Consider the following 27,119-nt stretch of genomic DNA (forward strand, 5'->3'; position numbering starts at 1 on the left):
TCAAAAGAAAATTAATCCCTGTTTCATCCCCCACTTACTTGCTATTATTCAGCCATATCAATTTGTTGTGGATGTAGCCTCTTTCGGGGTTACTCCTGCTAATCACTCCCTTATAAAGTCCACCTCCAGTCTCCTCTGTGCCTCTCTATCTTGAGCCCTCTGCCGCTTTGATTCTGGCAGTCCCTTTAATTTCTTTATCTCATTGATTTACAAGTCTTCCTCTTGGCTGTGCCAGATATCTTGGAAACTAGTCCAACACGAAAACCATCGCAATGGCCATCTTCTCTTCATGCAGTGTGCTCTGCTCACTGCCACTTTAAATATTTTATATACTCCAGCACATCTGTGTTATTTTTGTAATAGATTTATTACTGACTACTGTTTATCTAGTATAGTCAGTGCCAGCATACTTCTTTCCATTCCTTTTTGTGCTGATCTTAATTTTCTCTTTATTGCATTGCCTAGTGTCCATGTTTGACAGCTATAAGTAAGTAATGGCAGCACACTTTGATCTAATATTTGTTTGTTTAAAGTCACAGGCATTCTAGATTGAACACTGTGAGTTACTGTCCAAATTTCTCTATCCTAGTTTTATATGTCATAGGACTTCTGGAAGTAGTGAGTTATTCATATTGATAAGTTGTCCCAAGTAGATTTATTCTTCAACACTTTACAATCTGTTGTCCTCCACTGTAATTATTTCACGTGCTAACCACTGATTACACATTACTTTTGCTTTTAAAGAGTTAATCTGGAGGCCAACTTCTTCACAGACTGCAACGAGATCATTCATGAGCATTTACAGTTCTGTTAAATCATTAGCAACTAGTACAATGTCATCATCAAATCTTAATTTGTTAATTCTCTTTTTTGATCTCTACTTGCTTATCATTCCATTTAATTTTTTAAATCTCATTTCTAGGACTGCTGACTGTAAATTTGTTCAGGGATATTGAGCCACCTTGTTTCACCAGTCTTTCATTTTTAAAATTATAATACTTTCTCCATCATTAACGAGTGCTGATGAATCTTTGTAGATACTATTCAATATCTCAGTATTCCGTGTTTATTCCCAACATTAAAAAGCCTGTTATAAATGTTGAATGATTGATAGAGTCTAATGCCTTTTCAAAGTTGACCAATGGTAGGCAAAGAGGCAATAGTTCTCTTTTGTTCAAGTTATTACTTCACATAGTACATGGATGTGATCCGTATTGCTTAATCAGCTAAGAAAACCAGCTTACTCTTCCAGTAATCTACTTACTCGGTTATTAGTGACTTTAGTGAAGACCTTGTTTACAACTGGAAGAAGACCTTATTGGGCGATAATTTTTTGTGTCTTCGTTGTTACCTTTTTTGTATAGGAGAATTGTAAATGATTTTTTTTCCATTGGCTTGGAATTAATCCATCCTTAAGCCATTGGGTAAAAATTCAGGCTAGATAGATGTCTGTTTCATTCTCTGTCAGTTTTAATACATCTGTAATCAGTCTATCGTCCCCTACTGCTTTGTCCTTATTGATATCTTTTATTGCTATTCTAATGGGATGTCAAATAATTGCTGCCTTGGTTTTGTACCATGGTTAGGTTTAATTATTCTAAATCTTTTGTTTTGCTGATTCAATTATATAAATATAGTCTTTATTATTGTATATTGTGAATTAATTTTATTATAATATTTGAACTTGTAATAACATTATGTATACTAATATTGTATTAACACATGTTGAGTCATTGACATAAGACTGAACAACAAGAGCATAATAAGACCATAGTTAAAAATTCATTTAAAATGGAGTAACAAAAAAAAAGTGAGAAACTATCATTTGAAAATTAAATAACTCACTTAAATAACACAGAGTCTTAACTTTAATCTCACAGTGAAGGATTTCTGGCATTTTCAAATCTTTGTATTCGTTCTTGTACAGGCATTCATAGAATTATTTTATGTGATGTAGAATGTCCCTTTTGATTTTTAGCTTACTCATTCTCAGAGTAAACAGTTGTCTTTTCCCCAACAAAAGTCTCTGTTTAGACTTCCTTATTCTCGATAGCTGCCCTTACAAATTTTTCATTATAGTTCTTTTGATGTCCTCCTTAATTCTCTTTTTTATAATCTTACAAACTTCAGTGCATTCAGTAGCGTTTATTTGGTTCAGCCCTTTAATTTCATTAAAAGTTCTTTAGTGTTTTCAGATAATTTTCTTCTCTGACTCTGTTTGATGGTCCCAGCAATATCTTTTGCTGTTACCCTCTTCATATACTGCCTCAACGTCCTCATCTTCATAACTCAATGCTGATAGTTATGCTTTTATTATCAGCAGTTGGTTAATTGAGTTCAAGCCCAGCCACACAAACTGATAGACCCTCTATTTTTTCATGAGAAATATACCAACTTCTTATTGATCAAAAATGCAATACCCTTTGTGTTTATATTAGAATCTCTTATATGGTAAAGCGTGTTACTAGACTGTAGCTGCAAGTAATTTTCATCTTGCTGTTTAACTTCACTCAGTCCAATAACTTCCCACTAAACATTTCACAATTCTTTTGGTTTCTTCAGTTGTGTTTTGTTGCTTAACGAGCAGCAGCTGTAAGCACAAATTCCTATTTCTTTTTTCTGTAGGCTGGTTTTTTCTGTGTGACCAACCCAGAGGTCATCTGAATGTAGCTCTAATCCAGAAGATTTTACTTCAGTAACATATATCATGATTAACAATAACAAAGGTTTGAGCATAATCGCCACACTTGCTCAAAATGGATTGCCAATAAGGTTGGAATTCTAGTATATTTATAGGGGAGACAGGATATTATTAACCACGATTTAAAATGGAAGAATTAACAGGTTGGATGGTCAACTTACAGACTTTTTTGCCATCTTTTATAACAAGCAGTAGATAGTCCAGAAGAATTTTTGAATTTCCCACAGCTTGGAGAGGGAACCCCTCTTTGAGTAGAATCCTGAAATTTTACCACAATATGCTAGAAAAGAGTGGGTTTGATACATTTACTTATTTTATGTTTTGAAATTCTGTAATGTTATCTATCCTTATAAATTCATATTTTCCCCAATCTAGTAAATTTTGCTGGTACCTTTCTGAATAATTGTAATTCATCAACTGATTACTACATTGTATATAAAGTTTATCTGGTATTTTTATTGACTACTCGCCATCACTTGTTCTCCTAGAATCTGTGGCTTTTTCACACAAATTTTTTTATTCATTGTTAATTTTCAGCTACTGCATTATTTCAACTTAAGATCATAGAAAAGTTTCTTACTGACTGTTACATAGCATGACACCCCCTGTTAGGTGACACCATATGAATTTGGCAAAGTAGGATTATTTCACGTGATGCCTGACAGTTCCTGGCCTTTTTTTCTGTTATTTCACATTCTCTCAAGCATACGATTGTTTGAATATGAGCACTACCAGATCAGTGAAATTTTACCAATAATTCACAGTATAATGGTAGATCCCTGCTGTCACCAGTACATCAGTTTGGTATACATGCCAGGAATCAGAGTGCAATATGTTCCAGTCATTAATGTTATTTTAATAACATTCAGCAGGGTTTGAATTAATCTGTCAGCAACTTTCACAATCCAACACTCACCATTTCACGATAAACACCACCAAAAATGACCATACCATTTTCCCAACGGCCTGTGCTGTTCAGTATATCAACAAACACTTTTCTAATGAAATTATTCCAGTTGATTACTGTATTCAGACCCATATCCACAGAAATTCACAGTGACTCCGTTCAACACTTGATAGTAACCATATAAAAAAAGGTATGACAGTCATGAAGCTGAAGTTCAAATTTTTCAGTGATGTATGGACACACATTGACTCTTGTAACCAGTAGGTACGTTTATTGCCATGCCATACAATGCTGTCTGTTTTATGAAGGTGCTGTGTCCATTGTAGTTTGCATGTCCATTGTGACATGCCCTGCTTCCTGGTTGAATGCCACCCAGTGGCATCGTGTTTTTTAGATATAAAAATTCCAAACATTCATATTAAACATCTGTAGCAAAATTAAATGGTTTTTACAATAAAAACACAGAACTGACTCTTTAGGTAGCTTAGCAAAACTTTAAATACAGAGTTAAATTTATGTCATTGTGATAAGGAAACTTATTCTTATCTTTTCTATTGGAGACTTAATCAAATAGCATTCCTATATTGATAAAAAGAAATAAATTGGGTATTTATAAACAATCAGTGACACCATTATTTGATAAAAGTATTTTTAGTCTTTTTAATTGTGGACTTTATATATATAATAAGTAAATTTTTGTTTCCAGGTGAAGAGGGTAAAAAGATATTAATAATTGCCAAAATTGAAAATCAACAAGGTTTGAATAACATAGATGAAATTATTCATGCTGCTGATGGTATCATGATAGCCAGAGGGGACTTAGGAATTGAAATACCTCCTGAAAAAGTCTTTCTTTCACAGAAATCAATAATTGCTCGTTGTAATAAGGTATAGTTATGATTCTGTATTTTAAAATGTTTATATATTTTTTTAAGTTTACAGTATTTCATGTTTTTTTTCAATGTGCTTTATAAGTCCTCTTAAGGAAAATAAAGTTGAAAACAGAAGTCTAGGAAGGCAGCGTGGGAAAGTTTGATTATTTTATTTTCCATTTTCCATTGTAAGTCAAGTTTTTAAAAAAAAAAGTTATATTTACATTATTACTTACCAATCTGTATTTATAGCGTATAGATCTACAGTAATTCTATATAAGGAAAATAGATAATTAGATTTGGCATGATAATTTTGTAAATGAGCCCATTGGTAGTTTAATTTTGATTATAATTGGTTGTTTAGACTGAGAGATACAGACTTCAAGGGTCTTGTACTCAAAATTTTAATCAAAGTGTACAAATATTTTTCACATATATTAATGGCTGTTAGCTAGTTTGTGATAGTGTTTGGTTTTAATCAAACCCTTGTAAGTGGGGACGAAAAATAGTCCGAGTGTGATAACTCTCTCATGTGACAAAAAGAGTTGTGATAACTTTACTGGTGAAGTCAGAAAAGTTATACAAATCTGCTGGGTTTGCAATTATATTTGTTTTATTTTTTCATACTAATCTAAATAAATTTAAACTGTACTTAACGTGTATATTATTTATCATAAATTATTCATACATTTTTCTCATATTTGGTTTATTTCCATTTATACATTCATTATGTTTTTACTACATTAACAATCAACATTATTGCAAAAAGAAATTAATTAATGGATTTCAGAGTGTAGTAAAACGTTTTTGTAGAAGAAACATTTTAAACAATACAGTTAATTTTTAAGACTACTTTCTTTATAAAGAAAGATAACTTGCCCAAATTTATATTCATTCATCAGGTGTGAAATTTGAAATTTATTGACCAAGGCTAGATAATTCCTCTGTTCTTAGCAGTTAATTTGTGACTAGTTTAGTAGCTGAGTCAGCTGATGTTCTTAAGCTCCTAAATATGATGAAAGGCAAGTAGGGTACTGGTTAAGATATGACCAGGACACTGGAAAGAATGATGAAATGCAGGTATAAAATCTAATAATGAGATTGGAAACAAGGATGTGAATATTGAAGGTGAATAAGTGAGTGACTTGTGGAAATATTGATATTTAGATATGGAGCCAGATTTAGCAGCTTACAATTTAGTCAATTTGCATCTAAACTGTCTTTATCTAGTTTTCAGTATCCTTTCATAAAAATTTAATTTTATGCTCTTATCTTATAATTTTCTGTCATAAGTGTTTAATTCTGAGTAAAAAATATATGTTCCTTATTTTAATTTTTCATTTTTTATGTTTTACACATAAAATTACTAATATTGTATGCAATATATTGATAAGATTATAAATTGTTGAAAGTACAAAAACAATATAAAATAGAATATTTTACAATTGTTTTTAAAATTTAATTTTTTTTTTGTCATTTTTTGAGCCAGTTAAGTGATAAAATAAATTGTATAATACAGTATTAATTTTTTCAGGTTGGAAAACCATCAATTTGTGCAACCCAGATGCTTGAATCAATGGTGAAGAAACCAAGAGCAACTCGAGCTGAATCATCAGATGTTGCCAATGCAATATTGGATGGTGCCGATTGTGTTATGTTGTCAGGTGAAACAGCCAAAGGAGAATATCCTTTGGAATGTGTTAAAACAATGGCAGATATATGTAAAGAAGCTGAAGCTGCTGTTTGGCATAAACAACTTTTTATTGACCTTACCAGTAATGTAAGTACTTGATATTTTTATCTGAAAATTAATATTCTCTAAATTAATATTAAATCAATAATATATTTGTACATTTTACTTTATATAATTTTCAATTTTCAAGGACAATATTTATATAGGACAGAAATATTCTGAAACACAGACCTGAACAGAATCATTGGTAGAACCACTCCCTCTAAATCATACTGACACTCAGATGTACACCTTGAACATTTTTACAGGATCCTCATGGCCCTTGCCTTATCAGCTTTTCTTCCCACTACACACTGAGCTGCTGAATCTTTTACGCTATACACATACACTACACCAAGAACAATACATAAATTACAACATATATCCTTACACAACATCTTGCACTATTTCTGCTTACATTCTTACACTTGCATTCGGTGGAGTTACACCTTATGAAATGCAACCGTAACCGAGGTGGAAACTATTGTGCCGATGGGTGGATTACTCTATATAGTGAGTCTTCTGGGTGAACCCAATTATATATAACTCTAGTCTCCATACACATGGGCTCTACAGAGTGGTCTTGTATTTCCCACGTATTTAAATTAGTAAATCCACAGAAAAATATTATGATTGTTGATGGTCCATCTAAAAAAACTACCAATATTAGTCTAGTGAAAAGACCTCGCTCAGGTTTGTCTGACTAGGATACATTACAAAAAAAAAATGGTAATAAGCCCACCTATAATTTACAAGCACTAGATTTGTAGTTCTTCAGAGTAAATTTGTAGTTCTTCCTAATAAATAAGGTAGTAACAGGTTCAAGTGGTTCTTCCAAGAAGTTTTAGTGATGAGCTGAGTCTATCGCTCTTACATCTAACTAAATGGGTGATATAAGTATAAGTGCAGTATGCCACAAAACTTTGAATACTAGGTGAGGAGTAATTTTTTGCTAGGATCTTCTAGAGATGGATGATAGTGAAATTACTGAAGAGCTTTATCTCCAAGGTGTTACAGATGTGAAGAGAATAATGAAAAATAAGAATGAAATGAAATTGCCTACTCCTTTCCTTAGTTGTAATGTTCAACCAATTCATGCCACCAGAGTATGTTAAAGTAGGTTACGTGAGTACAACCATTCATTCCTAACCCATTGCAATGTTTCCAGTATCAAAGGTATGACAATACTACAGTTTCGTGCTTGAACACTGCAATATGTGCTAGATGTGCAAAAGAAGGTCACAAAGACACTGTAAAAGTATCTTTGTGACCTTCTAAGTAGTAAATAACTCCTAAACCTGCTCCTTCTAACCCTGCTAAGTCCTAACCCTGCTGTTTTGGGCACTACAGCAAGCCAAGCCCCTGGAAATGCATGTTATAAACAGTGTGGATCCTCAGTGAATTAAAGCAGCTTGTTTCAGATTCTGTCTGATCAAGTTGCCTTACTCACAGCAATTATTTCAGAGCTAAGTATAAATACAGGCAAGAAGAAGGGTATTACATGGTATTACGTGGTAAGTCTGACAGTGATTTACCAAAAACCATTTTAATCACTACATTGGCAAATAAATTTCTTGCTGCACCACCTATGCAGCAGACTACAAAGATCGCTCTAAAGGGATCTCTCAAAAAATTGTCACCGGGTAGGTCCAGCATCCCTGGCTTCCAAATCCTCACCACCATCTTGAGGTCTTTCTGAGGAATGGCGGTAGATGAAGCGCCAGAAGAAACTTAGCACTTCCTTAATTGGCACAATTCAAAATGAATATTTTCAACTTCCAAATTTCGACATCAGTAAGGAGCAGAACTTAGATTTTTGCTTATTAAACGATGGATTGTGCAAGTTTGTTGTATCATTTTCAGTAGGTACATCTTTGTGCATCTTCTGGGCCCCTGCGCCGCTTTCCTCTCCTCACTCAGAAAATTATGGAAGGAGAGCAATGAGGAGAGCGAGAAGTTGCCTTGGACTTAGAATAAAATTAAAGATGGACTTAATTATTTAAATGTAAATTTATTCACTGAATTGTACTAAGTTGAAAGACTAAAATTAAGTAATGTAATTAGAACAGCGACAATTATATAATTAATAATTAAATAATTTGTCAGTATTATTATATAATTTTGTTATAAAGTCTAAAAGAGGTTAAGAATAACCAGATTAAAGATTAAAGAATTTACATAAGCTTATATGTAGTATTTATGTAACTTGATGTATTATGTAATATTAATAACCATAGTAGAAATAACTTGCACAATTCTAAATCAAAAATATGTATATAATATAAGTATATAATTATATATGTATGTATATAGAATTATTAATTTATGGCATATGTTTTATATAGTCAGCCTATGTATTATATATATATATATATATATAATGTTTAATAATTGTAAATAAATATTACATATTTAATAAGTAATACTCTGTATGCATGGGTGCGTTTAAAAAAGTTTGTTAAGTGCAGAAGAGCAAGCACATGACAAAGGCTGGGCTTCTTCTGGTCATGCACTGGACCGAGTAGCGACAGGTGTAATTTCTCTCACCAACCAACGCATACACACACTTAAATTACCAGTTAAATTGTATTTTCTAGAATTTGATTAATTTGAATGTAAAGCAGAATAAATTAAATAAAATTAATATTATTCTAACTATTGGAAAGTAGAAAAGTTAATCTGAGGTTAAGGGACATGCCACGCGGTCCCCTAACACACAAGCTTTAAAAATATTTTAAAATTAACTTATAATATTAAAACTAATCTACTACTAAACACTGTTCATTTCACTTCATAAAAGGATAAAGCGTCCTGATGTCGCTATTGATCTTGGAAGTGAGAGCAGGCATTAGTAGCTTTTGTAGTACACAGCACTGAATCATTTGTTGTGTGGCATTGCATCGCAGGTTTAAACTAGGGTCTAACATGCAAACTCTGCTGGGGATAGTCCATTTATATTGAAATATTTGATTTTACTGTAGTGTGTTTCAGCTATTTATGTCATTTGCTGTATAGCAGATGATAAATTATATGTATTTTTTTGAGATTAATTAATGTAATAGATATATCTTTGTGTTTTTATTTCACTTTTAGCTTATGTTACAGGCTTTTTCCTTCTAAGATGTATTTGTACATTGCTAGGTTTTAGTTTTTAGTTTTCAATAGTTTTGTTAATTTTTAACAATTATTTATTTACAACAAATATATTGTGTCCGGGCCATAACGTGAAAGCAATTTTTTCCCAGAAAAAACCATCCAAGCTGGCCATTCACCTTTATAACAATTTTGTGGTAGATTATTATATTTGTATCTAAAAGGAGAGTAAATTTATTACTAACAATTACTTTTGGATCAGCTATGTTAAATATTTGCTTTTTTCATACATGTTCTCTTTAGAAAAGCCCTTACTTGGAATTGTTTTATAAAGTTGAAGTACCAGTTTGGAATTGCAAACCGTTTGACTAAGTGAAGAATTTTTTATTGGATAATGTAAAAATTTGATAATCTATTTGCTGTTATAGTTCCATCATTTTCAGTTTTTATTTTTTTTTTTTGTAACAAACTTTTAAGTTTGATATGAACATTTTTGCTTATTTAACAGTAGCTCAGTTTTTGTGTGCAATAATACTTTCTTTTATCTGTAGAAATATTAAAATGGGCATTGGTAAGCCACATTTATACAATTTTTCCTACAAGTCTGGTATGAGCTGTTCTTGAAAATCACTGTTTTTGAGAGAACTTATTACTCATTTTAGATCGCTTACAATCATTATAGTTTTTATATCCTTAACATAATTCATGTATTAATTAGCTTATTTTTTTATATAGAATTTGTGTTAGATACGTATTAATTTTATAAATACGCAAACGTTTTTTTATTCATTTTAACTACAGGTTACAGTTCCAATTGATGCTACCCATGCTGTTGCTATTTCTTCAGTAGAAGCTTCAATTAAATGTATGGCAGCAGCAATTATAGTTCTTACAACAAGCGGTGTTTCAGCACAATTATTATCAAAATATCGACCACGTTGTCCAATTCTTGCTATCACTCGTCAACAGCAAGTTGCTCGTCAACTTCATCTCTACCGTGGAATATTTCCTCTTGTTTATGAAGGTAATCAAAATGTGTTAATTTATTTGTTTGTTTTATGTAAGTTTGTTGTAACTTGATCTAAATGAATAAAAATAAAATGGTCATACTTACTTTAAGAAGTGGACTATTGATTTTTTTATAAGAATTTAATAACAATGATTTCTATAAATAATTTCAGTATTATCAGGACAGTTTATCAAACCATATTATCAATATGGTTATATTAACCATATTATAAATCATTTTGAATGAGAAGACATATTTATTTATTAATGTAGTTTTAGAAAAACTGACCACTAAAATTTACCCAACAATATGCTGAAATTGCAATTTTACCAAATAATATCTTGAACATATGAAATAAATGTTGAATTTATTTAACAATTTTTTTAACAGGACAACTTATTTGTTGTTGGTAAATACTTTATTGTAATTATTTATCAAGAGAACCTTACAGCAAATAATTACCATTTCCTTTCTGGTTTCTTTCATTTTTAACTTGTCATTTGTTGTTGCATTTCAAAAATGGTTTCATTGTCATGTTAATATGCTGTTTAGAGTTTCATTCCATGCACTGAATCATTCAGACTCACCACCTTGAATCATTAACAACATTCAATTAATTAAAAAAATTATTTTTTTTACATAATTAATTTCTGTTATATTTTACAGATTCCCCATTAAGTGATTGGCTGAAGGATGTAGATGCAAGAGTGCAGTTTGGTTTGAAGTTTGGAAAAGCACGCAACTTTGTAAAGCAAGGTGATCCTGTTGTCGTTGTTACTGGATGGAAACAAGGATCTGGTTTCACCAACACTATGCGCATTGTGTACGTACCTGAACTGTTTCTTTAATTGTGGCTGAGTTCATGGCTCAAATTATTACTTCATTTAATTATATTTTTTGGTTTTTTTTTATTAAAAAAAATTTTTTTGGGAATTATAAACTATTATTATATTTTTGTTAGCCAAATTGTTTTTTTTTCTTTTTATTAATCTTGATTTTTATTTTAATATTAAAAAAAAAATTGTTTTAAAAATTTGTAATTGAATTTAAAACAAATAATTTCTTAAATTTATAATATTACTTAAATGAATAATAAAATATTAACAGCAACTAATTATATTGGTAATCTGTAGTTTTTTTTACATAAAAAAAAATCAGTGAATTAATATCATTGCTTAAAAGCTGTAGTGCTAAAGTATTTAAATTTCTGAAATTATATTTATTATAATTTTGTTTTTTTTCATTAGTCAAACGTTTTATGCTGTTTTTCCTTCATAATCTTTACTAAGCTTGTTTGTTACATCTGTTTCTTCAAATATTCCATATTCTTGTTTTTTGTCTTGCCTATTGTGTACACATTTTATTTTCTTTGAATGCTACTCTTTAATCAGATTCAGAAAGTGCTAGCCTGCTGCCTGATGCCTTACTTGCTTGTTGCATTTTTTCTTTCATTTTACTGCTTAATTATACAGTTCTTAAAAGTTTTTTCTTTAATAAAGTAGAGTACGTTTATTCAAAGTAATTACTGTATGTAATTGCTTGATCTTGTAATAATTGTTTGATCTTGATATGAAATTCAATTTATTTCTTTTTACCTACTGTTTTCCATTTTTTAATATTTATCTTTATATTCTATCTTTATATCAAATTTTATTATGTTGTTTACTATGTGACTAATTTTATTTTAAGAAATGAGTCTGCTGGTGTGACACATATACAATTTCAATCAAAAAAATATGAATATATTATCAAAAAAATTTGAATACCTCTTATTCTTCTTCGATTTTTGTTTTGTTCTCTGTTTACTTTAAATTACCTGTTTATACCCTATTTCACAGACAAACTCCTCTTGAATATCACATTTTATATTTCTTGATAATCGGCTATTATTCTGTTCCATTTTGAGATTCATCTGACAGTTCTAACTTGTTACCCTTAAAAATGTTTTAAATATCATCTACCATTATGTAGTTTGATTGTGATAAATACATTGTACATTATTAAGAAACTTATTTTTGAAATAAGTTGGCATATTTATTTTTGCTACTTTTTTGATGTTTCTTCTCAAGAGTTTTGTTTTGTGATGACTCTTTTAGTGGACCATACTCATCTAGACAATTAACACACATCCATGTAATTAAAATATTACACGTTTTTATAATCATTGAGATAGATTAAATGACTTGTGTTTTTTAAATTATGTTTATTAAAATATATTGATTCATTTTATTGTTAATTTTTAAGCCTATTACGGCCCACCAATTTGTCAACTGTTCATGGATGGGATGGGTTCTGCTTCCTATGTGGAGCCTTAAAGTTAATTTTTGGTATCGTGTTCAGGTTCTGTGGTCAGAAGAACTGCAGTTCTTACTACCCACTTATTTTCTATTTATAAAAATAAAATTATTGTAATCTCCATTTTAGGTTCTATGGCTGTAGGTCAGACTTCACTTGGTACATACAAAAATACATTCTTGATGGATCACAAACACTCTCCCTCAAGGGAATGCTTATGATAATGTAGTAAAAATGAGAAGCCTCCATTCTGACAGTTGTCTAATCAACTGCCACCTTTTTTTATATACAAATGTATATCCATTTTGAAAAACCAATAATATTCTGGTCATGCCAAATGTCTTTTTTTAAATTTATTTTTATAAATATTTTTTCCTTTGCTTGATAACATACTGATTAAATTAAATTTAGATATTTATAGTTAAATACTATGATATTTAATTTTAATGAAATGTTTTAACCACATGTTTAGCCATTGTGTTTACTAGCTATTGTTATAAACAATGACAATGCAAGTTAACATATTCTAAATAATCATTTAGAAGTATATAGATTTAGATTGACAAGTTTTACAAAAAGGGGCCAGCACACTATACAACTTTAACAAGACAGCTTATTTGTTGTTGGTAAATAATACATACTTTAATGTAATTAATTATCAAGAAAGCCTTACAACAAATAATTACCAAAACATGAATTTATTGTTTTCCAATAAAATATTAATTTTTTTTTAAAGTTCTTAAAAGCCTGATTGAAATTTATCCTTTGCAGCCTTTTTAATTCTAATTAAGATATCTTCTAGTTGTAAACTTCATTTAAGAAATACTTTTAAATATGAACTTTATAAAGTTGCATTAATTCTGTAGCATACAATTTTAGTTAATGTGAACTTACCATTGTGTCTCACACAGCTGAGGACACCTCTTTTAATGTTACTAATATCAAATTTTACTCATCAAGGTTGAGAAAACATGTAATGCATAGATCCAATTAATTTCTTTGGGGTATTGAAGATGTTGGCACTGGTAATACTAGTTTACCATGTTAGGACATCATAATTAGCAAGAAATAGATCACTCACTATTGTTGTGCTCATCTCGTGTTAGCATTCTCATTTCCACATTTGTAAAAAGCATTTTTCAGTGTTCATCATTAGCAGTATTTTCCTTATTGATGAATTATCAGCTAAGACCTAAACTACAGATTAGAACATCAGTTGAACATTATTTTTATAATTGACAGTGTTTACTATTATAAAATTTAATTAAACAAGGTGCTGAATTTAGTTTCAGGAAAGACCTGTTAGAATGGCTACACAAAGTAGAAGTATTCCATTCTCAACAGATATGAACGATACAAATTAGTGTTATTAAATATGCTCTGTGAAGAGTACAGTTAAAAAAAATTGGAGGATTTCGGTTACACTACACAAACATTGCTACCTTACACCCCGAACTCTAATTCATTGAGCTTATTTGGGCAAAAATGAAATGTAAAGTTGTAGAAGAGCATGTATCACATCAGCAAGCATAATAATAAAACACCTGAAAAAAAATTTCTGAACTGCCAGCTGATTGAAGTACTGCTGCTATCATGCAAATCAAAAGGCTTAAAATAGCTAACAATGATAGTGAAAGCAGTGACAACAGCGCCGATTGATCTGTCATTATACAGTGGCAATACAGATGACATGAATGGGATAGAGCTACAAAATTAAAAAACATCTTTATCCTTTCTTTCCTGATACTCCTTTTTGCTAAATAAAGAAAGGAAAGTATTAAAACTTAAAAATAATTAAAAAAATTAAAGGCAAATAAAAATATTTAAAAAACTGTCTTTTTTGTCTTCAGTCAATTTGACTGGTTTGATGCAGCTCTCCAAGATTCTCTATCTAGTGCTAGTCGTTTGATTTCAGTATACCCCCTACATCCTACATCCCTAACAATTTGTTTTACATATTCCAAACGTTGCCTACATGCTCAATTTTTTCCTTCTACCTGTCCCTCCTATATTAAAGTGAGTATTCCAGGATGCCTTAATGTGTGACTATAAGTCTGTCTCTTCTTTTAACTGTATTTTTTCAAATGCTTCTTCATCAGTTTGCCACAACACCTCCTCTTCATTTGTCACTTTATCCACCCATCTGATTTTTAACATTCTCCTATAGCACCACATTTCAAAAGCTTCTAATCTTTTCTTCTCAAGTACTCCGATCACCTAAGTTTCACTTCCATATAAAGCTTCGCTCCAAACATATACTTTCAAAAATCTTTTCCTAACGTTTAAATTAATTTTTGTTGTAAACAAATTATATTTCTGACTGAAGCCTCGTTTCACCTGTGCTATTCGGCATTTTATATTGGTCTTGCTTCGTCCATCTTTAATAATTCTACTTTCCAAATAATAAAATTCTTCTATCTCCATAATCTTTTCTCTTCCACTTTCAGAGTGAGGTCAATATCTACACCTTCCCATACGGCAGCTCCATCGCTGAGTTCTCCACACATCCATTCTCATCTTAACAGTGAATATATCAGCTACCCAGGGCTCGATGCCAAAACACCTATCTTGGCGATGTAAACCCCCAGACAGACCCCTAGCTGCCTAGGTTTCTATTCTATCTATACATCTATAAGAGCATCAGACCCCCCTCAGCCATCCTTCGCAGGGCTAAGAATCTAAGGAAGCCAGCATCTATGTTTCACTCCTTTTCAGTTTTACATTTAACTTGCAGATCAAAACCAGAATTGATCTTTGCAAGCTGTCTAGCTACTTTGGTATGTTCAGCTTCATACTTGGTGCAGACTTATTATATAAGATATGGTAAACATCATCTGTGGCCTTATACTCTGAACACAAGCCTGAATTAATCAAACCAAATCTGGCCAACCTATCTCAAAAAGCACCATACCTAAAAAGAAACTATGTAATATGCCGATTGAGGATAATCCACCTAACTACCTGCATACTTCTATCAGGAAAAATACCACGTGTGAAACAATAGCCATTGGACGATTCACCTGACCTGCCATAAATGGAAACCTTTGCTGTCTTATTCGTTTTACATGTCCAGGGGTAAGTTGGCTTACCTTCTTAGCATCATAATGTAATTGGCACTCAGTTAACAAGGATATCAGTAGGCTTAATACCAGAAATAAGGGCTGCCTCTTGAGAGACAGTCCTATAGGTATCACACATAATAATTGGAGACCCTGGGCTATCAAAAAAATATTCCTATAACATTTGCATTGCCTTCAGTGAGTCCAGACAGCTGCAGTATACAGCATTATAGCTTCGCGCGCACCCTTATATAGAACACACGTGGTTCTGAAATTAAGCCACCTAATTGGAGTGGACTGTTCTCTGAACACCAAAGAAAGCAGAATAAGTCTTTTTGGCAGCGTATTGAATGTGCTTCTTGAATTGAAAATTCTCATCAAGGAATAACACCTAGACACTTCTGCAGGTGGACATACCTAATTCAGTGATCGCCATTGGTACATGAGGTTGTAATGTAACAGCTAGTCTGCCCTTGAACATCATCATAGTTGTTTTCTCTGGACTAAACACCATCTATGTTGCAAACTCAATACCTAGAGTATCTTGGAAGCAAACACATTAGCCATACAGCATACATCAGTATATATCTGTTTCTCCTTATATCTCCGTGATGGACCAGCAATCCATCTGCATGTTAACTTAGCTTTCTAACTTTGTTCCGAATAATATACAGTCTTGGTTGAATACTACCTCTGTTAGGTTTAATTCTAAATATTTTATTATTCATTGATTCATTCAGATAAGAAAAAGTCTTTATTTTGTTTATAGTATAAATTATTTTTATTATACATGATACAGTCCATAATGTTGCATTTCAACAGAATAACAAACAAGTTTAATTGTGAATAAATGAGCAGTAATATAATTAAATTGTTAATATTTATTTATGTTTAGTTGAAATGGTATTTACATTCATTCGTGATATAATATTAATAGTATTCATATAAATGTACAATAAATTAATTAAAAGCTTATGTAGTATTTTGAATAATAATAATCAGCATATTGCTTAAATAAATAATACAATTGAATATTTTAACCTATAATAGTTTGAAATTACATTAACATTAAACTTAAATAATAAATAAATCTAGGGACCCTAATCCTCAAGATCAATAAATTATTGCTGGTATCTTATTGCACTAATATATAAATCAATACATAATCATATAATGTTTAATATAGACATGAAATCATAATTAAATTAACACAAATATGTAAATTAGGTTATAAATATTAATACAATATTTATGAGCACATTAACAGTCATATTATAAGAATATAAATCAGATGACATACTAGAACAGTAGTATGAAAATAATTAAATCTATAAAAAATATTATTTAAATCATTCATTTGAGATTGGTAATAGGCATAATTTATGCACAGGTCTTCTTAATGGGCCATTAAGTATGCAAATCAACAACCCTTACTAGGTTGTCAGAGCCCGAGTAAATCTGGGTGACAATTCCATGTATCCAATGCATGGGTGAAGAATTTTCATTGGTAATTAATAGTAAATCTCCACCACGAAGATTGCAGGTTGGAAAACTCCATTTATTGTGTTGCTGTAAATAGTCCTTAGACCATCGTCTACAGATAGATTGTATAAATTTTTGGAGTAATTGCCAATGGTCTAAGCGAGTAATTTTAATTTTTTGAAAATTGGGTTCAAGCAAGGAAGTGAGTGGACATGCTATGAGAAAGTGTCCTGTTGATAGAGGTTCTGGATCTCTACGATCTGTTGGGAATTGTGACAGGCTTCAATCTGTGTTAAAATTGTATATAATTCCTTAAAATCAAGAATTGTTTGTCCAGTTACATGACGCGTATGAAATTTAACACTTTTGATTGCGCATTCCCATAAACCACCAAAATTGGGTGAAGAGGGAGGAATAAATAACTAGGTTATACCTCGTGCAGTTGTGAATGCTTGAATGTCTGATTTTAGTTTTACTGAATTTAAAATTTGATACAAATTATATAACGTATATTTTTAGCACAACAGAAATTGAAACCGTTGAGACTTGAAATTGAAAAGACTTGAGTGGAAATACCCCTACATGATAGATCTTTTAAATGTTGCAATAAAACTGTGAAGTCAGATCAGAAATTAATTCTAAATGAATAGCTTTAGTACCATAGCTTTAATACCTTTGCTCGCCATGATGGATCATAATTGGACCTCTGTAGTCTACTGTGCATGTAGAAAATGGTTTGGAAGGAATAACTCTGGAAGACAGTAACTTACCAAGCTGTTGTACCTGGCTTTTTGCATTATATTGAAAGCATATAATACATTTACAAATGATAGAAGAAATAATTCTCTTACCATTTATAATTCAATATTTCTGACCTAAAGAATGATGGGTTAGTTGAACCATCAATGCAAAATACACAAAAGCTCAGCATTAATAATCAGTTTTGTAATATTTGTATTTGGCTGTAAAATAGAGGATATTTAACATGGTAATGTAATACAGAGTGTTGTAATTTATCTCTTTCAGGAAGTAAGCCTAAATTGTCTGGAAATGGATCAAGTGATATAAGTTTGCTTTTAAGATTATTTATTTGGTTACTAAAATGCATATGTTGCCATTGTTGAAAGTTAAAAAAGTTAAGAGTATGATTTAATTCCTTTGTAGTTAAGAAACCAACAATTTGTTCCATTTTAATTGATTTAGCATTATGAAAAAATCTAAAACAGAAACTAAATGTGCAAATTAAAGTGTGTAGTGACAAAAATTGTTTTGTTGTTATGATGTTAAAAAAATGATGTTATTTTTGCATTTTTCTATTAAACATTCAGAATTCATATTACAGTTATTAAAAGTAATATCTTTTGGCCAATGGAAAGAAGATTGTGAAAGCCATTGAAGACTATGCCACTAAAGTGGCATGTGAAGTAATTTACTTTGTGTACAACTTCTAGACAATACTTCTACTGGCTTATCAGAGAATTTGACATAATGCCAATTAGCATTTGAAGTATTTTTCTGAATCTTAGAAATTCTATTGCTAACAAATACTTTCCAATTAGATGGTTGTCCATGAATCCAGTATAATACTATTGTAGAATCTTTATATACGAAATGCACTCTTAAGTGCATTTCATCAAAATGTATGTTTAACTACCTTTAATAACAAACGACTAAGTAGTAAACAACCCAACCACAAAGTTCAAGTCTTGCTAATTTTGATTTAGAAGAAGCCGTATGGTTGGTGTACACAACCTGCTTAGTGAATCTAAGCATTATGGAAAATAGGTCTTGTGTTGAACTATAGGTCCAACTAATGAAATATCATTAAGGGATAGGCCACATTAGTGGTTTCAGCTGAACCTATAGACAACTCGAATTTTAGTTGTTAGACTAGAAGGCTTTAATTTGAATACTGGATGGTAGGGTAAATAGCTCACATTCAATTTGTTAATTAAAAAATCATTGGAATTGAGTAATGACATGTGACCTAATTCTAAATATTCTTGAATGAAAGCGGAGTAGTCCATTTTAAGGTTGGCATTGTTGATTAGTTTTCTTTTTAAAGATAAGAATCTATTTTTAGCATTAATAAAAGAATCACCTAGTTGAATGTTATTATTGTTGCATAATGACGCGTAATGACACAACAAAATTGCCTTGATTATTTCGAGCAATTTTTGATTGAAAATGTTTTTCTCATGTAGAGGTTTCATTAATTGAAGCATCAGTATTAATTTCTTCAATTTTTCAGAAATTCTTGAGTATAGTTTAGTGATTTTTATGAGTGTTACAAGTGAAGAAAATATGCGATAGTATTGTTGCCCCAAACGTTATTAGGAAGGTAATAAGTATATATCCTAATTTAGTTTCTTGAATAGGATATCTGGAGTTTCAAAGAAAATTCCGAGGCAAGATAAGACTGAAATAGAATTGAGCTCCAATCAGTATATCAATGTTATTTGCTATGTTGAACTTGGGATCTACTAGAAATATATTACGAGGAAGATTAAGGTTAGAAATGTCAAATGTGGTTGATGGAAGGCTGATATATCAGATATATAACAGCACATTGTGCTTTGAATGAAAACTTATATTGAGAGTGTAATGTAACACTGTGTTTGGATTATGATAATTAGTTATTTATGCCTGAAATAAGGAGATCATTTTTAATAAGTTTGCAAATATATGTGCAAAAATTTGCCTGGCTACCAGAATCTAATAAGATTCTACATGAATGGTGATAACCATATATATCATTGGTGTGGCTGTTGATAAAAGTATATTTTCATTTGACTGATTATTAAATGAACATTAGGTATTACATTCAGGCTATATAAATTAAAATGATTAATTTTGTCCGTATGAACAAGTGTATTATGTTTTTATAGTAAAAATCATACATACATTTTTTGAGTAACACTCATTAATAGAATGGCCTTTATTTAAACAAATAAAACAATTATTATACTTCAAAAAGTCTCTGCCTTCATTGATGGACAAATTTAAAAATTCTTTACATTGTTGTAAATGATGGTTTGAATTGCAAAGTAAACATGCTTAGGCTATGGATGCTTAGTATCCACTATGCTTAGTATCTATGGATTCTCTTTTTGTAGAATCTGACCTTAAAATGTACTCACCATTATGAAATGCAATTATGTATTTATCAAATTGTGTTTTTAGTAATTCTAGAGCAATAGTATAATTTTCATTTGTTATTGGCAGATTTTTAATGAAATCTAAGGCTTCATCCTTCAAAGAGAAATGTAAATAGTGTGTAATTTTTGAATATTAGATAAATCATCTCTATTATGTACTAAATCAATAGGTATATTAAAATAGTGCTGCCTATCTTAACACATTACCTCTAAATAAAGGTATATTAATGGGTTGTAGTTGTGTTTGTTTGAATGTTGTATTTGAACTAAATTCTTGATTAGAAATTTTTTAGTATTATTTATTAAATGTTGCAATTTGAACTCTATAGTGCACAAGTCTTCTTCATCAACTTGTATAATATCCAAAGCTAGAACTTTGCAACAAACAATTCCAATTCAGTTTTTTATTGAATGGTGTCTTATTTGCTTCACAATCCAAGAAGATTCCTTATTTTAATTTGTAAGGTGGGAATATCACTGTGTGAAGGATCATAATTGTGAGTAATTGTGGCAATCCTAGTTATAGCAGTTTTTACAAATCCCCTTTGTCTAATTAATTGTTCCCTATTCATAATAATAGTAATAAATTAACAATGCGAATTATTAACAAAAAAAATATGAAATGAATCAAATGTTATTATATAAATGATGAGACAAGGTAAATTAAATGCAATAATAAATTAAAAAAGATATTACACAAATGATGTTGAAGATCAAATTGCTGCGAGCCCTTTTATTGCAGTAATTTGTAGAACATTAAGATTTTTGAAATTTTTAGATTATATCCACGATTTTGGAAGATCAAGATGATTATTCTTCAAAACTTCATATTTTATCTGTATTTCTGGATGACCAAAAATGATTCTTCAAAGTTGCAAATTATATCTGGTCCAGAGGACCAAAAATGTCGAATATGTTGCCGCCTTGGCTCAATACATCTATTGGGTTTAATTATTCTAAATATTTTATTATTCGCTGGTTCATTCAAATAAATAAATCCTTTATTTTGGTTTTAATATAAATTATTTTTATTTTAATCTTTGAACTTGTAATTCATATATATAATAACATTATTGTATTAATTATACATTCATAACAAACTCATGATGAGTCTTTGAAGGATGGAAAAAATAGGAAGGATGACTAATAATAGAGCATTAGACAAATTCATTTAATAAGAGTAAAAAAAGTGAGAATTTATAAAGAGTAAAAGAAAGAGTGAAAATTTATAGTAAGAAAAAAGTGAAAATTTTTATTTTTACAAATAGAAAAGGAGAAAATGAAACCTGCCTTAACACTTTGATGAGCAGTACACGGGCTAGGTCATATCAGCTTAATAGTTGTATATAATTATATATGCAAACCACTGATTTATTATTTCGTTATACAATGTAAAAAAATAATTGTCGCATTTAATACTTATTAAATTTTTTTGGTTTTAAAATTTTTAGAACGTCATTCACTCCCATTGAAGGGCAGTTATTTTCTGTATGATCTAAACGTACTTGAAATTAGTCAAAACAGTTTAGCTGTTGTTTGTTATATTCATATGAGATGTTTTTCATATATTTTGGAAAAAATGCAGATACATGTAATTTACAGATAAGTAAAGCACTTATAAAGTCTCTTCTATAAGGGTCTCTCAAATATAAACCTGAATATGTTTATATAACTGTATTGATATTAGATAAACTTACAAATAAATTACCTTATTTTTCTACATAGTTTCGTTCAACAGAAATACATTTTTTCCTCCGGATAGGTACGTTGCTTCCTGATCCTGCTCAGAAAATCAAAATTGCTGCCCAACAACCAATTGCATACATAATGCTTAACTGCAACATTGACTTCAAATCTCTTTCCCCTTCTAAAGTTTCTTTTAGCAAACTAAATATGTGGAAATCACATATGACAAGGCTTAACTGTATGATAGGTGTTCGAGGAGCCCAATGAATTTTAGCAAATTTATCATGAGTGAGCTATTGCATGTGGCCTTGGATTTTCATGGAGAAGGAGTACGTTGCAAATCAGTTGCTGGCATCATTTGTTGCGATAAGCAGCCCTGACATCAACCAATAACTGGCAGTAGTGTGCCGCATTTACTGTTTTTCCTTCTGCAGGAAATAAATCAGCAGCACAGCTTTTCGAGTCCCAAAACACAGATGGCGGACTTTTGTTCTGATAACTACAGCTGAGAGGCATTTCTTGGCCTTGATTAGTGCCCACTTTTCCACCGCACCGTACTTATTTCCTTGCTTTCTGGGGTGTAGTGGTGGACGTTCATTTTCTCACAAGTCATAATACTGTCCAAAAGTGACTCTCAGTCTTCCTCAGACTGATTCAGAAGTCTAAAGCAAATGTCTTTCTGGACTTTTCTCTGTGCCTCAGTAAAAAGTGACATGGAACCCTCCTCACCAACAGTTTGCTATATCCAAGATTGTCTGACAACATTGTATGCACATTTCCAACATTTATGCCCACCTCTGATCCAGTTTCAGCAGCAGTCATCTTTCACAAAGACACAGGCAGACTGAATGTTATTATCATTGATGTTGGTCCTTGGACAATGTTCGTGACTTTAGTTCTCTAGTGCATCACGGCCACTTCAACATTTTTTGCCAGATCAAACACTTTATAGTTTTTGACAGGATGCATTTTCAAATTGTGCCTGGACTTCATTGGTGAGAAATCAGATTATAATTTTATTGCATAACGGATGATGTTACCTCCTGTTCAGACTTCTGCTAATGATGCAGGAACATGATTTACAGGCTGGCTGGCTGGCTGGTAACACTTAGGCTGTTCTGACTGCATAGCTGTTTTCTCCACGTTTTGTTTGAGACAGATTAACTGTGCGTGCATTCTCTTGTGACCATGTTGTTGTGTCAGACCATTGTTTTATAACCTCGCTTACCTTTTTTGTTTTGTAAAAGTAAATTCTGTGGAAATTGAGTGAATATCTATGCCTGAAGATACTAGTGTCAAATTATTGGTATGCACAACTGCGGTAACTCATACCAATCAATAGCATCTAAGCTTAATGTGATGATAACAGTGAGATGTTTTAATTAAGCCAGCACCATCAATGAAGCACTGCAAGGTAGCAGACTGCACAAAACCTCACCTCCTCAGGGTCAAAAGCTTTTAAGTTTGAGTCATAAAAACCGAAATGCAAGTTGAAGTGATTTTCTGTTATGAAGGAAGATGGCAGACCTTAATATTTGTGTGTCTACAATGACTTAGTAGGTATAAACTCTTTCTAAGCAATGCAAATGATCTGACTTGAATGACCTAACTAAAAAGTAATGCAAAATTTGGTCTAAGGCTCAACTTGGCTGGAGGCGTGTTGTCTTCTCAGATGAAAGCCAATAGATATATAATAGAAATCTGATTGTGTCGTTTCAAAGTAGTACTGTAATTTTAATTTTTGATGGAATAAGAAAGAGAAGATATTTTGAAAACACTTAAAAATATTTTTGAGTATATACTTGATAAAAAAAAGGAAAAACTACAATCTTAACTTTGTGTCTGGCAAAACGTTTATAAAGATAAAATTATTCTTTTATGTTATGCAGAGAAAAAATATAATGAAATTACAGTGACGTAAGATTTTTGTGTCCCCTTATTAACATCAGTTGGCTATTTATTGTTTGTCCTGAACACTATAATTTTTAAAATATTGATGCGCTTCTCTTGACTTTGTAATGAAATGTACAAATGTTTCAAGAAAAATACAACCTGAATTTGGATAATGTATTTTTGAATTCACAACATTCTCAAATTACAAAATTATTCAGGTAATTTCACAATAGTTATTAAATGGTTTCATTAGACAGTTATAACTACTTTTCATGACGTTTGAAATATCATTTTAATGTTACTTTAAGTTTGTCAAAGATATTAAGGTTGTTTGGAAAAACTACACACTTAAATAAACCCAAAAAGAGAAAAAAGAATCTGACATATGATCTTTGAAATATTGATGATCACAAGTCTTTTGAGATCAAGCAATGGCTGGTAAATTCGTGCAACATGGCTGTTGGTTTATTTGTAATTTATTGTCATCTTACTAAAATCAACATTCTCATTTGTTTTCTTTTACAATTGTAATTTAATAAATTGTTAACATTAGTTGCTTTACATTTATAATTTTACATGTATAATGATAGTTTATAAGAAGTGTGAAAATTTTCACCTCTCCTTAATAGGTATTTTTGAATTTTCGTGGACTTATTACTAAAATTTATGTGATCGGTCCTCAGTCCCATTATTTACAACAAAAGATCAAATCAAGCAATATTCAAAATTTTTCTTGGTTTGATATTTCAGTTTAAAAATAAAACTAATGTGGTTAGTATGCAATATTAACTTTTTTGTGTTCCTGATAGCATTAGCTGTAATGTTAGTTCAGTCTATGAAGATAATTTTCAAATAAATTTTTTGGGTAAACACCTTAAATGATTTATCATATTAATAACTTAATATTATTATGCAGTTAACATTAATGTTAACTGCATAACATGTTGCAGTTAACAGCATAAGTTGGTGGCTTGCACTCTTTCGATTTTTTACACTCACAATTTCAGAAAATCCTAATGTCTAACTTTTTTGATAACTAAAGACAGAACATAGTTTGTGAAACTTTCAAAATAAGTAACTTGCAAAATAAGTATTTATACTTGTTTATATTTGGAAAGTGGGTGTTACTAATATAACAAAAAGGAATTGATACTAGATAATAACGAGGATATTACATACAGCCAACCATGAGTACAGAGTTTTTATTTGAGAAGTATAGTATATAAAATTTACCCCATGCTTAATTATCTTTTTTAATTCTAATTTTAATTTTAAAGGATTGTGTCCTTTTTAAAACACCCTATTAGTTCGTTTTTAAATTATTGAATTATTGTCAAGAAAGATTTCTATTATTTATAAATAGTTTGTTATTTATAAAGTATAATTTTTTTATTAAACTACTCTGATTTTTATAAAAGTACTTTAAAAAAAACTGTATAATTCAAAGAGTTTCTAATATTGTCATTAAATGAAGAGTTAACAGAAGTTGGGGGTTTTCATAAAGTTTTATTCTACTTATTGTGCACTTTATATCCTAGATTAAAAGATAATGTTTAACAATTTTCTGTTTTATCTTGTCCTAATCATTAATTTTTTTATATTTTAGTAAAACCAATTATAATTTTTTTTTTTTCATATATAATTATTTATGTATTTGTTACAGATGTGCTGCATAAATGAGTTAAAGAAGATATTACCACAAAATTAGATTATGCGCATCGTTGCAGTATTACTTTATATCTTCTATTCGTCTTTATTTTATTCTATTCATTCAAGTACTAATGGTTTATTATTATGGACATATTAATTTTTAAGTATCAATATTTATCACATTTCATTTAATGAGCTTCTGTGCAGAAGGGTACTAATGTTAATCCATGATTTTTCTTTTGTTATTAAACAGAATTTTTTTCCTAATAAACAAAATGTTTCTTGATTACATGTTTTTAACACAATTTTCTTTTATTATTCTTTGTTTATTTATTTTAATTATTATTTTGTATATATATAATAAAAATGACCTTTATATTATTTACTTTATTTATTACTATTTTTTAATAGCCCGTGATGTTTCGTTAAATGATTTTGCTCAAATGAAATAATTAAAAAGCACGTTGATTAAATTTCAGTAGTTTTAGTTTGCATGTCATTGAAAAATGAGAGTGTGTTGTAAGAAATGTGATTTTTTTTTTTTTATAAATATAAAATTTAGTACGTTATGTATGATACATAAAACATTTTTGTTTTTAATTTACTATGTTATTATTTCTTATAAGAAATATTAATTTCCCTTTTTCACCAATGAATATACTTATTTTATGTATTCATCTGTTTGTAATTTGATTTTTAACAAACTAAATTTGATAAATAATTAATAACATTCTTAAAAATATAGATAAATCAATTATTAAAAAGAAATAACAACTGGAAAAATATTTTTTTTATATTACATAAAAATATATATCTATTTTTTTATATTACATAAATAAAAATTTATATCTATTTTTTTCACAGCAACAGAACTGCCAAAAGAAAATTATTAAACAATAAAATGATGTTCCCTGAAAGATTAGTGTAGCAAATTTATTTTTTTTAATATCTAGCAGTTGTTTTTGGTATATGTCTTTCCTTAGTAAACTTTTATATAAGCTGTTATTTTTAAAAATCTGTTTTAAATAAACTACTTAGATACTTTGAGCTTATGTTTACATTATAATTATTTTAAAGATGTTTATTATTTACTTATTGTGATAGTAATATAGCTAGTGTGGTATTTTGTTGATAAAATGCGATTATTAGATATTTAAAACATTAACATTCTAAATAATTGTGTATATTGTATTTTTTTGTGAATGATATCACAATTGAAATAAAAAATATAACACATATGAACTATACTTTTTTGTTTACCTTTTTTTTAATTATTTTTTATTATTGTTTCATATTGACCTTTTTGCAACTCTTAGCTTTTATAATCTGTATCTATTTTTTTTTTTTGTAGAAGGGCTGGATATAATTCAGAATGTGGAGAGAAATTGTCTTTAAGAGAATTGTATAATAGTTTGTGCTGTGTAATATAGTTTGTTTATTGAAGGGTTTGTTATAATTTATTATCATAGTTCATGTTAGTTTTTTTGTTTTTAAGTTTCTTTGTGAATTCTCTTTGTTGTTATATGATATATCAAGTTAGTTCTTTCATATCTTTCCTTGTAAGACTTGTTGAAAGATTGTT

General features: G+C 30.1%; 1 protein-coding gene across 6 annotated transcripts in view; it reads left to right on the top strand.

Moving 5' to 3' along the window:
* Positions 1-26,784, top strand: part of LOC142329925 (pyruvate kinase-like) — a 61,232-nt gene extending 34,448 nt beyond the window's left edge. For all 6 annotated transcript variants that reach the window (XM_075374877.1, XM_075374880.1, XM_075374881.1 and 3 more), the window contains 5 exons: positions 4,315-4,496; positions 6,015-6,260; positions 10,107-10,329; positions 10,981-11,137; positions 25,551-26,784. In XM_075374877.1, the coding sequence (XP_075230992.1) occupies positions 4,315-4,496; positions 6,015-6,260; positions 10,107-10,329; positions 10,981-11,137; positions 25,551-25,563 (821 nt within the window). In that variant the 3' untranslated portion in view covers positions 25,564-26,784. The remainder of the gene's footprint in view (positions 1-4,314; positions 4,497-6,014; positions 6,261-10,106; positions 10,330-10,980; positions 11,138-25,550) is intronic.
* Positions 26,785-27,119: the final 335 nt, after the last annotated feature.

Source organism: Lycorma delicatula, chromosome 9, assembly GCF_047948215.1.
Source record: "Lycorma delicatula isolate Av1 chromosome 9, ASM4794821v1, whole genome shotgun sequence".
Lineage (NCBI taxonomy): Eukaryota > Metazoa > Arthropoda > Insecta > Hemiptera > Fulgoridae > Lycorma > Lycorma delicatula.